The sequence below is a fragment of the Propithecus coquereli genome, unplaced genomic scaffold, assembly GCF_000956105.1.
Source record: "Propithecus coquereli isolate 6110/MARCELLA unplaced genomic scaffold, Pcoq_1.0 Scaffold599, whole genome shotgun sequence".
NCBI classification, from domain to species: Eukaryota; Metazoa; Chordata; class Mammalia; order Primates; family Indriidae; genus Propithecus; species Propithecus coquereli.
Window position 1 is genome coordinate 576191 of NW_012151940.1, and position 16297 is coordinate 592487.

General features: G+C 59.1%; 1 protein-coding gene across 1 annotated transcript; it reads left to right on the forward strand.

Moving 5' to 3' along the window:
• The first annotated feature begins 1056 nt into the window (after positions 1–1056).
• Positions 1057–13670, forward strand: STARD5 (StAR-related lipid transfer (START) domain containing 5). The gene is made up of 6 exons (XM_012659102.1): positions 1057–1186; positions 1895–1944; positions 2304–2436; positions 7633–7750; positions 8750–8843; positions 12771–13670. Exons 1-6 carry the CDS (start codon positions 1088–1090, stop codon positions 12916–12918), a joined length of 642 nt encoding a protein of 213 aa, XP_012514556.1. The 5' UTR covers positions 1057–1087; the 3' UTR covers positions 12919–13670.
• Positions 13671–16297: the final 2627 nt, after the last annotated feature.

Genomic DNA, 16297 nt, shown 5'->3' on the forward strand with positions numbered 1-16297 from the left:
GTCCGGCCTCCCCCGGGGCCTGGCAGCCCCTGTAACCAGGACTTGGAAATGGTCGTTTTGTTCGCACCGCTCTTCCAGACACTCCTTCAAAACTTGGAAGGAAACCAGCGAACACAAACAAGCACATAAACACACAGACGTGAGCACTGGCCTCTTTATTCAGTTGCTTACGGCGCTGAAGGGGGGAAACTGAGGCTGCCCTGCGCACCGGGGAGGCGACCCCGCTCGCTCCCCGCGACTGAGTCCACCAGACGCAGAGGACTCGGGGACCTCTCGGCCAGGCCCGGCCCGGCCCGTCCCAGACGTCGGACAGGAGCACCGTCCTCGGGCTCCGCCAGCTCAGTCCGGCCGGAACCGAACTGGGCCTGTCCCCCAGGCTGTCCCTTCCCCCTCGCCGGCGAGCGGCCAGGTGGCCCAGCCAAGGGGTAAGTCGTGACGCGCCTCCTGCTGGAGCCTCCACGGTCCGGCGCCGAGACCCCACGTTCCGCGTCCCGGACACTCTTCTCCGGCCCCGCTGTCCCCACCCGGCCCCACGTGTCCCACCGTCGCCGCAGCGCCTCCCCGGCCCCAGTCTCCGCGCGCTCCCCTCCCGCAGCAGCAGCGCCCTCGAGGGTCGTTTCCTCGAGGGTCGTTTCCGATGCAAACCGCGCCCTGCACGCTGGCCCGACGCCTCTGCGCGCCGGGACGGGAGTCCGCGCGGCACACACGCCCACCACGCCGTCCGGGACCCGCCCGGCTGGCCTCAGAGTCGCGGCGCTCCAGGGCCCCTCCCAGGCCCGAACCGGAGTGGGCCGGACGCGGCAGGACCTTGCTCGGGTGCCCAGGACCGCCCCGGGATGAAGGGCCAGCCGGGCCCGGTCTGCCGCCCGAGGCCCTGCCAATCTCAGGGTGGGGCGGGGTTCGTCGGAGAGCTCGGACCAATGCGGGCTCGGGGCGGGGCCAGAGGATGGGGCTGGACCAATGCGGGCTCCGGGGCGGGCCCGGGGCGGGGCCAGGGGCGGGGCTCCTGCTCTTAGCCCCGGAACCCCGCGCCGCCGCCGCCACCGCGCGCGCCGCCCGCGACCCCGCAGCCCGCGCTCCCCGCGCCATGGACCCGGCGCAGGCCGCTGAGACCGGCGAGGCCGTGGCGCGGACGATGCTCCAGTACCGGCGAGACGCGTCAGGGTGGCAGACGTGCCGGGAAGACGTGAGTGGGGAGCTGGCGGGAGGGGTCCCCAAAGCCCCCAGGCTCCTCCTCTGCCCGCCGTTCCTGCACCCAACATCCCGGACGCTGTTCCGTGCACCCCAACATCCCGGACGCTGTTCCGTGCACCCCAACATCTCGGACCCTGTTCTGTGCACCCCAACATCCCGGGGCACAGTGAGAGGGATTCCCGGGCGTGTTTTCTTACAAAAAGCCTGGGCCTGCTGTGCTCGCAGTGACCGCGGGGTCAGTGTCTGTCCCTTTCACTGAGTGACTTGCCCAGGTCGCCCGGCTGGTGCAGGGTGGTTGGATCGAATCCGAAGCGCCAGGTTCCGAAGCCTTCGCTCTGTTCCTTGTAGCACAAGCCCCTCTCTTCGTCGTCCCCAGAGGGTGGAGTGGGAACAGTTTTGCTCACTTGACACTTCTGATTTTTAACAAATAGCCCCAAATTTGCTCGCAAAGAAGGAAGCAAAATGTGTGGTGACTTTAAAGGTGATTGGAAAGCCACCACAGCTCTTGGAGTCGGTCATCGCATTCTGTCGCGGGTGGCTTCGCCCAGCCCAGAGCCAGGCCTGCCCTGCACAGGTTTGGGCGCCTGAGCCAGGCACGTCTCTTGCGGCCTCTGACCCCCTTCTGTAGAGCAGAGGACTGAGGCGGTGACCCCGGAGCACTTCTAGCCCTAAACTTCTGTGGTTCTGTGCCTTTTGACAGAATGGAGTTTCAGTCTCCTGGAGGCCATCTGTGGAGTTTCCGGGGAACCTGTAAGTGCCTGCCTGGCTCAAAGCTTGTGGAGATGTCACACCCTTCCTGGTGTCTCCATGAATCTGCTTCCTGTAAGATTCCAATTGGCCCTAGCAACCTGTGACCCACTTGCCAATTATCTTCCAGAAAAGCACTAACTTACGTTTTTCACCCAGTCATTCCCAGCAGACCATATTCTTGTGAAAGCTGCCATCCCTTTCCGCAGGCCTGAGGGAAGGGGGCAGTAAGTCTCGGCCCCTTCTCTGCCGGCCTGTCCTAAACGGACGTGGTATGGTCCACCCTCTAGCCTTTAGACACAATCCCAAGGTAAACAAGTTCGACTGATGCCTTGGGATCAAATTCCTTTTTTGTGCTCCAGGTACCGAGGAGAAGGCGTGGTGTGGGGGACCCCGGAGGAGGTGTGGGACTGCGTAAAGCCCGCGGCTGGGGGCCTGCGAGAGAAGTGGGATGAGAATGTGACCAGTTTTGAAATTCTCCAGAGCATCACTGATGTAAGTTTCTCCAAGCGTGTTATCCCTGGACAGTGTCTGGGTCCTGGTGCAGTAACTTGACCTTGTCCCCTCTGGAGGGGGCCTGTCGCCCCTTTTGGCAAAGGGCGGTTCCCTGCAAACACAGGCTGCCCACTGCTGGCCACACGCAAGCCCAGCCTTGGCCCAGGGGCAGGGAGGAAGCAGCAGGACTCGGAGAGGCAGGGAAGCCCTAGACAGAGCCAAGAGGATGCAGCAGCTGGCGAGGAAGAGCAGGCTGGCCCTGGGCCCTGAGGATGCTGCCTGGTGCCTGCATTTGGCCCATCACCTCCAGTTTGCAATTGTGTCCCTTGAGGGGGCCGCGCTCGGGAGCTGGGAGAGCCCCGGCTGATGGACCAGGACTGTCTCCCAGCTGTGGGGCTGCGCCACCCAGACCAGCGCTGTTCAGAACTTTCTGTGTGGAAGCAAATGTCCTATGTGAAGGTGGTTAGTTTAAGGACATGAATTGTTAATTCTATTTAATTTTAATTCATCTAAATGTAAATAGCCCCATGGGGCTGGTGGCTACCATATAAGACAGTGGAGGTCTAGATGCATCTGTCCCCGTGTCCTCTGTAGCTTTAAGATCTCGCCTCATTTTGATTACAGAAGTTCAGAAAAAAAAAGTCATAACCAAAAGTAACGAGAAAGTTCCCTCGCTGACCTGTTCGATCTGAATGGTGTCTTGGTTTTGACATCTGTGGACGGGCACCCTTTTGGGTGTTTACGCGGATGGTGTTGCGAGACCTCCAGCAACAGCTGTCAGCTGGTGAGCCTGAGTCTGGACCCGTGGGAGCCAGGTTCAGCCTTGACCGAGAGCTCACACTGCCGTCGTTTCTCAGTTCATTGCCACGGGCGTTTGTGCCGCTGTTTCCCGAAGCACGGGGCACAGACTCCTGGGGTAGAACAGGTGATTTTGAGTCCCGCCGTGAGGAGGGTACCCTGTTTCATTTCTTTAGTCTCTTCGATAGCTGGAAAGGGGGCGGCGATGGGCCTTTGAGGCCTGTTCAGCCCTTGCCACCCTCCTATCTAGCGCAGGGGACCGCTGGCCTCAGGCTCAGAGCGAGAACCTGATGACCCCTCGTGCGTGTATTTTGCAGCTGCCTTTAACTTATGACAAGTGATTCTTTTTTCCATTTCTGATGGTTAAATAACTTCCTTTTAAAACCAACTCACCTAGGTTTTTTAAAGGTGAGCACATTTAGAGAACAATATTAAGTGAACAATAGGATAGAAGATACCAGAGATAGCAAAAAAAAAGGTAATATGCAAATAATTATAAACAAATGATTGAAGTCGAGGAAACAGGGGTTAACGCCCTTCAAAACGTGACACAAATGCGATAACAGGGCTGTATATAGAATTTCCTTCTCAAAGGTAAGGTGGCTGCGTCTTTTTAGCGTCTTTGCACTCCTGTGTCTCAGTACAGCGACTAGTAGGACAAGAGAGAGAATGGAAGGCATAGAAAATCATGCGACACGTGGGCTGCTCAGTGACAAGCGCTGTCATTTACTGAGTCACTTTATACTATGCTGCAAGCTCAGAGCGCTTCCACCGAAACGCTGGGGGAAGGACACAGTTTGACGGAGGGAGAGATGTGCCCACGTTCACACAGGTGACAAGTGGCTCCGGGGAGTCGAGAGCTGGCTGGGGACTCCAGACCCCCAGGCTCCCCATCTCCACTGGTGCCACCTCCCAGAGGAGCCAGAGAACCTCCTGTGACCCCCGTCTTCATCCCAGCTCTGGTTCTGTGTCCTGGTGGCCCGATCCCTCAGAGGCCCCGGAAGTGGCGTGTTTTTCTCATTGCTGCTTTGCAAGCACCTCGCTCGCCCAGGGTGCCGGCACGGCGGGTACCCGGGTGCTCACCTGCACTGACCTCTGCTTGCCACGTGGGGGGAGCTGCGCTTCCCTTCGTGGTCAGCTTGCCCGTGGGGCCGGGTGGGTGATGCTGGTGGGGTCTCTCTTCTCCTCCGGGCACCCTGGCTTGTCCTGGGGGAAGCCTGCCTGTTCCCACCAGCCAGCACAGGACCCCAACCCCTGGCACCCACTCCCTGGAGGCCCGGCCAGTGTCGGTCCAAAGTGGCCCCATGTACACTGCCCCAGCCCAGTTAGTCTGCAAACTTTCTGCTTACGTCCCTCCGACAGATTTTTGAGAAATTATACACCATCCCACACATCCAGTTGACTTGGAACGTTCATTAGCAGCTACATTTTCATAAGTTGCAATGTATGTCATTTTCGACTTGTGATAAGTCTGTCAACTTTGAACAATGACATCATTCTTTTAGATGTATCTAAATTATATATGAATTTTAATTTACTGTCATCCATTTTAAAAATACATGAGCAAATTTTTCCTAGTCAGAAATTGTATATAATTGTTTTCCTTGAACTTAAATTTCCATTCCACGAAGCCTTCTGAATCTTATCCTAATACATGTTTATTCTTGAAAGTCATCATCTTGCATCATAAAATGCATATAAATGGAAATTTACTTTTTAAAAAATCATTTATTTCCTATGACCATAAGACTCTAATTTAAAAAAACTAGATTGAGGTATGATTATAATTTGTTAAAACAACATGATTACATTGTAAATTTTGATGAAGAACTGTTAAACCCAAAAAGTGAAATATTTTGCACCTATGGATGAGATGAATGAGAGCTGTTTTTTCTAATTAATTCATGTGTCCATGAAAAAGATATGAATTCCTGCTAGAAGGATCCAGCCTTCCTCAGACCTAACTGCAAAAAAGAGAGAAAGCACCGACTACTGGTGAGCTCAGGTTACAAAAACAGCAGAGAAGAAATTGACAAGTGCTAGTTCCTTATCAGTCAGTGAAATGGTGAAAATGTGTAGAAAGACCCCTTCCTTGCAGATTGGCATTTCTTAGCATGATTTTTGACAAATCTCAAATGTTGCAATTCTAACATAGGTACATAAATAGATGCATAGGTGTGTGGATGGATGGATGGATGGATTGATGGATGGTTGGATGGATGATTGGGTGGATGGATGGATGGGTGGATGATTGGATGGATGGATGGATGGGTGGATGATTGGGTAGATGGATGGATGGATGATTGGGTGGGTGGATGGATGGGTGGATGATTGGGTAGATGGATGGGTGGATGGATGATTGGATGGATGGATGATTGGGTGGATGGATGGGTGGATGGATGATTGGATGGATGGATGGTTGGGTGGATGGATGGGTGGATGGATGGATGGTTGGATGGATGATTGGGTGGATGGATGGATGGGTGGATGGATGACTGGGTGGATGGATGGGTGGTTGGATGGATGATTGGATGGATGGATGGATGGATGCATGATTGGATGGATGGATGATTGGGTGGATGGATGGGTGGATGATTGGGTGGGTGGATGGATGGGTGGATGATTGGGTAGATGGATGGGTGGATGGATGATTGGATGGATGGATGGATGGGTGGATGATTGGGTAGATGGATGGATGGATGATTGGGTGGATAGATGGGTGGATGGATGGATGATTGGGTGGATAGATGGGTGGATGGATGGATGATTGGGTGGATAGATGGGTGGATGGATGGATGGGTGGATGATTGGGTAGATGGATGGATGGGTGGATGGATGGATGGTTGGATGATTGAGTGGATGGATGGATGGATGGATGGATGACTGAGTGGATGGATGGATGGGTGGATGGTTGGATGATTGGGTGGATAGATGGATGGATGGATAGGATCAGAGCTACACCGTGAGTATGTTACATGTATGACATGTGCTTCTGCCTTCAGTAATTTTTTCCAAAGTCCTCTTCATCTTGGTCTCCAAACACTATCCCTGAGGAATGATGCATTTGAGCATAGTAATCAGGGGTGGAAACAGTGTATTTATTATTTTTTAAAATGTCATCACTGCTACCATTCCTACCACAAAATACCAGAATTTAGAAATGGTAAAATTGCCTTGTGTCTAACACCAAGCTTTGGAATATGCTTAAGAAAGGGAAAAACATGAAATTCTAACACCAGTGTGTAGTGAGTGCCTTGATTAAATATTGCAATCAGTATTCATAATTGTCCCTTTGGTACCATAGGGGATTTTAGACCCTGGGACAATTCGTGGGAGGATGATTCTAGACGGGTGGGGATCTGCCCTGCTTTTTTTCAGTTGGGAAGGGACCCAGCATGCAGGTGCAGCCTGTTCCCAGGCAGGTCACTGTAGGAAGGACACATGCGTGGAATCATCTGGAAGCTGATCTGCAGCGCCCCGGGCATCGCATGCCTGCTTGAAGACTATTCCCTGAGGCCAAAGGCGTCCCTGCCAAAAGGTTTCTCAGCAACACCCGTGCCCGAGTCTGAATACCTGAGGGGGGAGGCAAAGAGGGAGAGGCCTTCACCGATTTCTTCCCACCCGCTCCCCAACTTCTCCCAGGACTGTCCCACCACACGCCTGGCCTGTACTTCCCCACTGGGACCTTGACGGTACCTGGGCCCTGCTCTCCCGCAGGAAGTGGGTAGCAGGATAGGCACAGGGCAGGTTGGGGTGTCCTGGGTCGGTTTACAAAGTGGGAGAGTGGACTGCTGGGATACTCCCAGATTGGGTGAGGTGGAGGGTGCGCCCTCCCAGGGCCAGGACTGGGGTGAGAGCAGAGAGCGGCCGCGGCGCGGCCTTAGACGGGGCTGAGCAGGTGCGGGGTCGGCCTTCGAAAGGAGCGGCCTCCCTCGCGTCTCCCTGTTGGCTGCCCCCTCCAGATGCCGTCTCCACCGTGCGCTTTGTGCTGAATTCCCTCATCTTTCCACGCCTCAGTTTCCTCATCTGTCAGGTGGCTGACTGATGCCTGTTTCTCAGGGTTGAGGGACAGCTGAGAGCTCGGTCCAGCCGGGCCCTTACTCCATAAATGGCGGCTCTGAGGCTCTGTCGTGGGTGTAAGCTCAGCGTGGCCCTGCCGTGCAGCTGGACAGCCACGGACAGCCACGGACAGCCACGGACAGCCCGCGGTCTCACAGACAGCTATTTCAGTCGCGCTCGGCTCCCCCTGGGAAGCCCCACTCTGGACCCCGCAGTTCACGGTGCCACCCTGCTGTCACCACCCTACTGCCACTGCTGCTCCTTTCCCAGAGCCTGGGGGCGGGACGGGGCAGGGAGGTGTCTGAGCAGCAGGAGCAGCGGCGCCCTTTGCTTCGGCAGACGCTGCTGGTGAGCAGGACCTGCACGCCCTCGGCCGCCATGAAGCTCATTTCCCCCCGAGACTTCGTGGACCTGGTGCTGGTCAGGAAGTACGAGGACGGGACCATCAGCTCCAACGGTGAGTGCGGCCCGGCCTCCCCGGCGTGCTGGGCTCTCCTTCTGCGCCCTGTTCCTCACAGAAAGCCAGGCAGCTCAGCAGCCGCAGAAACACCACCCAGAGTTCTTCCCTGCGCCCACCTTGTCGGGTTTGGGGGACTCTGTGCCGCGGGGGTCTCAGACCAGATAGTCCACGCGCCAGTGATGCTGTTTTTAAGCCGCAGGTTTTGTCAGCCCCTTTCCTTCCTGCTGAGGCTCACGTGGTGCCGCAGGCACGCGGGTTAGTCGGGTGACACCAGGCTCAATGTGCAGCCAGTCCCTGCAGCCACGGGCGGCTTCCTGAGGGTTGGCGCTGACCACGCCCTCCCTGCACAGCGGGAAACACAGCCCCTGCCCCGCACAGCCCCTGCCCCCGCACAGCCCTTGTCCCCACACGGCCCCTGTCCCCGCACGGCCCCTGTCCCCACACGGCCCCTGTCCCCGCACAGCCCTTGTCCCCACACGCACGGCCCCTGTCCCCGCACAGCCCCTGTCCCCGCACGGCCCCTGTCCCTGCACGGCCCCTGCCCTGCACAGCCCCTGCCGTGCCTCCAGGTCTTCCACGTGGAGGAGTTAGTGGTTACATCCAGGCTTCTCTGGCTGAAATTTGAGAGGAGAACCTGCCGTCTCCCATCCCCAAACATTGCATTCTGGAATGTTCTTTTTGCTAATATTCTGGCAGGCTTAGGAAAGCTGTCTGCCAGCGTGTGCATGTGTATGCGTGAATGTGTGTGAGTGTGTGTGAGTGTGTGTGTATGTGCGAGTGTCCGTGTGAGTTTGTGTGCGTGTGTGTGGGAGTGTGAGTGTGGGAGTGCGAGTGTCAGGGCCGTGGGCTGGGGGTGAAAGGGAACCCGAGGCCGCGCAGTGCGAGTCCCTCGCAGACTCGCGGGCTGCAGAGGTGGGCTCCGCGTGCTCGGTGGCGCTCGGTGGCGGCGGCCCGATGCTCGGAAGCTGGGCCTCACCGGCCTGCGCTGTCTTTCAGCTACGCATGTGGAGCATCCGTCGTGGCCGCCGAAGCCCGGCTTCGTACGAGGGTTTAACCATCCCTGCGGTTGCTTCTGTGAACCTCTGCCGGGGTAAGGAGCGTTCCCTGCATGCAGGGACGGGCCTCAGACCCGACCGTGGCGTCCCTGTGGGACGTCCTCTGCAAGTGGCACTTTGACCGTAATTCACAAGAGCAGAAACGCCCGACAGCTCGTTAGGCCTTGGTGTCACCATGCACTTCCACTTGTATACAACAGTGGCATAATACGTGGAAGCATCTGGCACACGGGAAGGAATTGTGGGAGGTGTTGTTATTTTTGATGCGAGAAATCCTCCATCCAGCCCCATAGGGCAGATCAGGCAAATGTCGTGGTCCCATTTAGCAGATGAGGAAACTGAGGTTTGGGGAGGTTAAGTGACGTGTCTCGGGTCAAAGGTGAGGAGGTTGGCAGTGCAGGGTGCGAGCTCCAAGTCTTCTCCGAGCACCATCCGCCAGCCTGGAGTGGCTGCGAGTGGCTGTCCCCACCCACGTACCACAGTGGGCAGGGCTCCTTGCCACGCAGCGGGTTGGTGCTCGGAGCTAAGGGCAATCCTGAGGCCGCGCCGTGGGCCCGCCTCAGAGCTGAGCTCATTTCCCCACAGCCATGGCCGGGTTTTACAGGAACTTCTGTGTAAGGAATCACCTGAAGGCCACTAGTTCATCCGGGAACCACCCAAGTTGAAGGTGAAAGAAATTGCCCCGCTGGGTGTGTCCCGGTGTTTCCTGCAGGCCCCGTGCGGGCGCCAGGAAGGGAAGGGGCCGCGCTCCACACACCGTCCCGGGAGCCGGCCTCGGTGCTGGGGGGTTCACTGAGCCCGGACCCAGCACCTCTGAGGAACGCGCCCTGCTAAGCCGGCTCTTAAACCGTGCTGTGAGTGATTTCTCTTCAACGTAACAAAATTTTGAGTTTGAAAGTAGCGTCGCTGTGCTCCGGCACACACGCACGCACGCACCCCTGCACCCAGTTCAGTCCCCTCGCTACACGGGTGCCCCAGGCCCCCTGGCTGGGGCGAGGGCACCAAACCTCTGCCTATGTCCTCGGCAGTCGGGTGCAGGGCTCACCCCTCAGTGGCGCCGGGTCTGAGGGGAGGCGTTTCCGGAAAGAGAGCCAGGGCCTTTTCCTGGGGGCTGCGGCGCGCGCCTGCCTTCCCTCGGGCAGCGGGCACGACATACTGAGCGCCGTCGTGCCTCATGCCAGGCAGCAGAGGTGAGCACGTGGATTCGCGGTGGCGTCATTGGGGTCCCACAAAACCCAGCTGATGCGGGGCTTTTAACGTTAGGTATTGAGTCTGCCGACTCCTGCCCACTTGATGAAAACATTTCGTGTTCTCAGCAGGGCTTTCTGCCGGAGCCTGCCGCACGCCCTGTTCTCATGAGGCCGTGGGTCTGCGATCTATGACGGCCTTACTCCCTGATCACTCTGGGAACACAGGCCTGTTCCAGACACTACGGAGCAGCCGACACTACCAATAATAACAGCGGCAACACTGCCACAGCACTATTGTATCTCAGGCATTTTATATAAATTAACTCACTCTCATCTTTATAAAACCCCAAGGCACTGCTATTATCCCCATTTTTTTAGATAAGGACACTTGGCACAGAGAGGTTAAGTAACTCAGCCAAGATCACACAGCTAGGAAGTAAAAGAGCCACGATCTAAACCAGCCGTCTGCTCCGGATCCTGCTCTTGACCCGGAACGGACTTCTGACACCAGACAGGTGTCCGCCCGCGTGAGGCTCAGACTCCGGTGGGGGCAGGAGACAGACAGGACACAAATGCCGGTGGCTGAGTCAGACGGCCTCGCTCGTGATGACCAGATGGCAAGTGCTGTGGAGCGCACTGGGGCCGGGTCACGGCGCCAGGAAAGGGTGAGAGTGACTCATCCGGGGGTCTCCCCGATAGGGCATTTGAGCAAAGCGAAAACTCGGGGTGTCGGGCCTGTCAGCAGAGGGAAGCGGCCTGGCAGGTGCTTCGTCCCAGAGATGGGAGCAGGGCGGGCGCTCAGGACGGCAGACGAGGCCATGGCCTTGGCAAGGGGACTGGGTGCGCGGGCAGCCGGCTGCTCTCCTCTGGGGAAGACGGGACGCCACGGGGGTTTCGAGCAGGACGAGCTCAGACTCGGGTTTAGCCGCCGTGGTGCCCCCGGGGTGGGGTCCGTGCGAGCGCGAAGGCCCTGGGAGCGCGGCGGCGCCTAGGCCGGCGGTGGCGGCCGCGCAGGACGGGAGAGGTGCTCCGAGGTGAGGAGTCTGCCCGTAGCCGCCGCAGCGCCGCAGGGCCGTTCGTGGAGCCCTCGCTCCGTGTCTCTCCGCGTGATCTCGTTACGTCCTTATGACAATCGTACCAGGTGCCGTTGTCCCCGCCTTCTCCTCTGGGCCCCCGTTCGCCCTTTCTGTTACTGTCACACGATGTGACATGCAAGAGCCACCATCACCACGACCCCATGTGACACACCGTGCTTTCCCTCCCACGTGGCCTTGCACGCGTTTTGCCTCCCCCCGGGGGAACACGTCACTGGCTCAGATTCCTCCCTCCCCTGTTCACGTCCCCACGCCAGAGGCCGCCGGCCCGGCGGGCGGAGGAGCAGGGAGAGGGCGGAGGCCCGGGCACAGGCGGGCCGGGCAGGGAGGGGCGGCGGGCGATGCCAGGCTGTGAGGTGTGAGGAAGTCCCTGGCTGCAGAGGTCACAGCTGCCGCCCGGTCTGTGCCCCTGGGAGGGGCGGGAGGGGCTTTAAAGGGTCTCCAGTTCCAAGCCGGTCGCCTGCATTTTGCCAGGGAACATCTGATGGGCAGGGGCGGTGCCCCCTGCGGTTCCTGATGAGGCTTTGGGGGTGTTGGCAGCTCCGTTCCCATAAGATGCCAGGTGGTCCCGGCAAAGCCCGCACTGCCTTTGCTGACCTGGCCCTTGAGAACTTGGTGACAGCGAAGGCCCCTCGTGTCCCTACCCGGTTGTGTCCGTCTCCACCTACGTGTGTCCCTTGCTGAATCTGAATCTGCGGGTGGCCTCGCCCCTCGGCGCCCTCACGCCAGAGGCCAGGCCTCAGCCCGGGGCCAGCTGGGTGCTGCAGGCCACGCCGCAGGTGGCGGCAGGACGGCCTCGCGCCTCCCGGCCGGGCTCTGTGCCCGGCCCACGCCCCCCGCTCCAGGCACCTGCCGCTCCCGGGGCAAAGTCCCTCACCTGAGCCCAAGCTGTTTGCCGGTTCCCTGAACCAGCAGTTCTCAAAAATGTGGCCTGAGGTTTCACAACACCTTGACTGTAAGCAAGGGCTCCGAGGGCTTTTGTTGGGCAGTTGTAGCCGTTATTATTTAATGTCTTTAAAATAAACACTCTTTAAATATTTATTTTAATATCCTAATAAAAACGTATTACGTATTAACATAAACAGCATTTTTATGGAAAATAACTATATCTTTCGAAACTAAAAAAAGTGAAAAGAGTGGCAACGTTTTTGCATTTTTGCCAATTTCTTTCACGCCAGGCTTCCTAGAGTCCGTGGCCACCTCCACCTTCCGTCTGTGGCAACGTCGCCCGCCGCGTGGCCTCTGGAAAACCACCGTGTGGTTGTGAAAGAATGAAACCGAAAACAATCACATCTTAGTGTTGTCGTGAAAATAGCTGTGACCTTGTTGACCCCTCGAAAGGGTCCCAGGAGCCCGCAGGGGCGTCGGACCCTAAACAGAGGGAGGGCAGCACCCGCGGGTTCCTCGGGGCCTGGCGCGGTCGGCTCTCCGGAAGCATCTGCCGGAAGAATCAGGGAGCAGAGAACTGCCTCTCGGGGCTGGGGGTGGGGGCTCCTCCCTGGCGGGGCTGCGACTCGACGCGCCCTCGAGGGGCGTGTTTCCATCCTGAGTGTACGCGGGTCCGGAGGGGACCCCGGCGGGGGTTAGGTGTGACCCCCACGGCCAGGCCCCCCCAGCCCGTCCGTGCTCGCCCCTCCCCCGCTGCAGACACGTAACGCACCTTGCTGTCGCTTCGCAGGGAGCCCAGCAGGACCAGGCTCGTCACGTTCTTCCAGACCGACCTCGGCGGCTACCTCCCGCGCAAGGTGGTGGACTCCTTCTTCCCCCGCAGCATGGCTGGCTTTTACGCCAACCTGCAGACGGTGGTGAGGAAGTTCCACGAGTGAGGCCGTCACCTGCCGGCAAGGAGCTCCCGCGTGTCGGTGCGGAGCCCCGACTGCTGGGACGCCAGAGCGCCCGGACGCCCCGACCCCGCCGCTGGACCGCGACTCTCTGAGGACAGCAGCCCACCCCCCGCCTCCTTCTCCACCCGGGGCCGGCGCGGGAGGGGCCCTGCCACCCTCTGGCAGGGCGGACCCCGGCCCCGGCCGCACACCGCGTGCTGCCAGAGCCTCCGGGTGGCAGCCACTCTCAGAGACCACGTGTCCCTGCCCGTCAGGGAGAACCGTCGTCGGCGCTGAAAACCAGGCCTCGATGTCTCCTCAGCACCTGGAGCTCGCTCAGACCTGGGCCCCAGGCCCCCAGATGTATTTTTCTGGTGTAGACCCCCATTATTTTAGCACGGCACAAGATTTTTCCCCTTAAAAAGATGTCAACTTGGGAAGTGCTGGTTTAAACATGGGATAAGCATTAAGGAAAAATAATTTTGACATTCCTTTGTTGTATCTTGCGTTCGAATTGGTTGCTTTTCTCCCTCTGCCCCCTCTGGGAGTTAACCTTCCCGTCCCGGGTGAACCCAGGCAGCGGGAGCTGTCCCAGGCCACGTCTGCAGCCTAGAGGGCGACTCCCCGTCGGAAGTGACCGAACAAGGGAGCATTCGTGTCCACGGGGGACGCCGAGGAAAGAGCCTCCCTTCTCCCTCCCTTGGGCGTTGGCCTTCCGTGTCCTCCGTTGCACAGGCCGAGCGAGGCAGCAGTTCTCGGCCTGCAGGCCCGGCCAGGCCGTGTCGCTGTCCGGGAGGATGAAGCGCAGGCCTTCCTCCGGCAGCCCCGGCTCGACTCCTCGTTCCAGACCCCACGGCAAGACAGCACCGCCCCAGGGGGCCAGCCCCCGCGGCGTGTCATCCGAGCCAGGGAGCACAGCGTTGCCGCCTGGACGGGGCCCTGGCAGCCCCGTGACTTCCTTTTTCTCCCTCCGGTCTGGCTGCATGGTCTGGAGAGGGACCCTCTGCCGTTCCCCGGCAACCTCACCTGTGCTTCCACCGCCCGCCTATAAAAACAGTCTCGTGTGTCTGACCAGGGTCCCTTCATTTTGCAGTTCACCAGTACTGTTCCCTGCGCAGGGAATTCCGGAGTCCTCAGCCTCTGCTCCTCCAGAAGGAAGACATTTCTCTTGTGTCACATAGTAACCGCTTCCCCACCTCGGAGTCCTGGGGTGACTGTCTCTTAAATGTCCCAAGATGTGAGCGAACTTTAAAACGCAGCAGCTGGGTGTCGAGGGGCGGGCAGCGTCCTCGTTCTGTGTTCTAGCGCAACTACGCACCCCTCAATCCTGCCGGTAAGAGCAGCCGGCCAACTCCCTTTTCTCATCAGGGGATCTCATCAGATTCTTGCATTGACTTAGAATTCACTCATTCGCTCAGTAAGTACCCGCTGGGCCCCTACCCTGTGCCAAGCACAGTTCTGTGTCAGCTCCTCGTGAGTTGGTCTCCAAATCCGGCCGGTTCTGGGTGCACCAGCCCAGAGCTGTCACGCCTGGCCCTGTGGGCACCAGCCCCGTGCTGCCCTGCCTCGTGGGTGGAAGGCCAGCCCGCCAGCGACATTCCTCCCTGGGCCCAGTGTCGGCACTGCTCCCGCAGGTGGCTGCAGCATCGGGTCGGGCTGGTTTGAGCCCTGGGTCAGGAGCCAGAAAACGTGCGCTTGGCCCAAGCCCTGCCCCTAGAAATTGTGCTCCCGAATAGACATCTCTGCTTTGACTCCTTGTCTTGGAGGGAAAGTAGGAGGCTCGCACACCAGTCCCAGCGTGACCCGCCGGAGTGTGGGCGCGAGCGGGGGCTGTGTGACCCGGCGACGTGCTGGGCGAAGCAGAGACACAGCGCTGCCCAGGAGAGCCGGTTCCGTCCACGGGTAGCTAAGGCGGAGCTGCGACGGTTCGCTGCGCCGTCCGCAGTGTTCGAGGCCAGCTGGAAACATCCAAAGGCGTATCCCGTGCCCGCGTGAGCGCGGAAGGGGTTGGCTGGGCGGGAGCTGGCCCTCCTGCTGGTTCCCCCCCTCGGCCCCCTCCACCCGGAGGCCGGAAACCTGGGCTCTGGTAGCTGCGCCCTCGCTGGCCCCATCTCAGCTAGCGAGGGGGGAGCCGTCGAACTCGGGCCGGAGACAGGAGCAGGCCCTGGGAGGACCCTGGGCCCACCTGGGTCTCAGCCTAGTCTGCAGGTGACCTCTGCCCCGTCCACCCACTCGCCCAGCCTGGTCTCCGAGGGGATCTTCCTCGGGGCCCCCGCTCTGCCCTGTCCCCCCTTCCAGTCTTGAGAGAGACCCTTTCCCTTCCCCCGGGCTTGCCCAGGTTCATCACGTGGCTGCTGGATGAGACCGGAACAATTCCCGGCCTGTACAACGTCACCGTGGGCAGAGGCAGGGAGGGGTGCGGGCAGGGCTGCGCCCTCTGTCTCGCCAGGCCTCCTGGCCCAGCCCTGCGCCGGCGCACACCAGCCCCTGGGGAGCGGCTGTGGGACTGGGTCACACCTGCTGCTGGTCACCACGTTCATCTCCAGTGTCTATTAAATGCAGAAAGCTGACACAACTGCCGTCTGGGTTCTGGTTCCCTGCTGTCACTGCCGACACGGCCAGGGCGGGATGAGCGAGGCAGCACACAACCTGCTCGCGGCCATCGTTCCTCGGGAGGAAGAAGGAGCTGACGCCGCGCTCGTGGAGTCACTAACAGGGTTCGCATGAAGCTTAGGGCCCCGGCGGGTTTCCTGAGCGCACCGCCAGCAAACAGGCCTCACCTTCCTGTGGACCCTGGGAAGCCACCGGCCTACGTCAACACGGTCCCATCGGCGTTTCCCGGGCACAGCTACTCTGTGTTGTCTGTGGCTGACGGCACATCTCCCCGTCCTTACTTCACGGGAGCAGGGCCCAGGCCTGGCAAGGCTTGCTGGTCGTTGCTGACACCAAGTCACATTTCCTTGTCCTGAGCTTGGCAACCAGGTGCTAAGAAAGGACCAAACCAAACATCCCTTTGGTCGGGCACTCGGGTGTTTTCCCTACAATGTTCTGCACTTAGAGCCTGTAGGCCTGCTTCTGTCACCAAATCACAGGACAACGGACTCGATCCCTGCCTGTCACTCACCAGCTGGACAAGCCACTCACTGTCCCGTGTCTCGGTGGCCACATCAGGGCACTAGCACAGAACCGCGTACTTTAGAAGCTGCTGTGCTCGCTAAAGACAGTGCCCAGGTAAGCTTGAGCCGTGTTTGGCATGTGGCGGGTGACTGGCAGCAATTTTTTTTTTTTTTTTGAGACAGAGTCTCACCGTGTTGCCCCGGCTAAAGTGCCGTGGCGTCAGCCTAGCTCACAGCAACCTCAAACTCCTGGGCTCAAGCGATCC

Bases quoted from the DNA above. Each gene is read 5' to 3' on its own strand.
- STARD5 (XM_012659102.1), top strand. From the start codon at position 1,088: ATGGACCCGGCGCAGGCCGCTGAGACCGGCGAGGCCGTGGCGCGGACG. The intron at 1,187-1,894 runs GTGAGTGGGGAG...GCCTTTTGACAG, and splicing joins GGCAGACGTGCCGGGAAGAC to AATGGAGTTTCAGTCTCCTG. The intron at 7,751-8,749 runs GTGAGTGCGGCC...GCTGTCTTTCAG, and splicing joins CGGGACCATCAGCTCCAACG to CTACGCATGTGGAGCATCCG.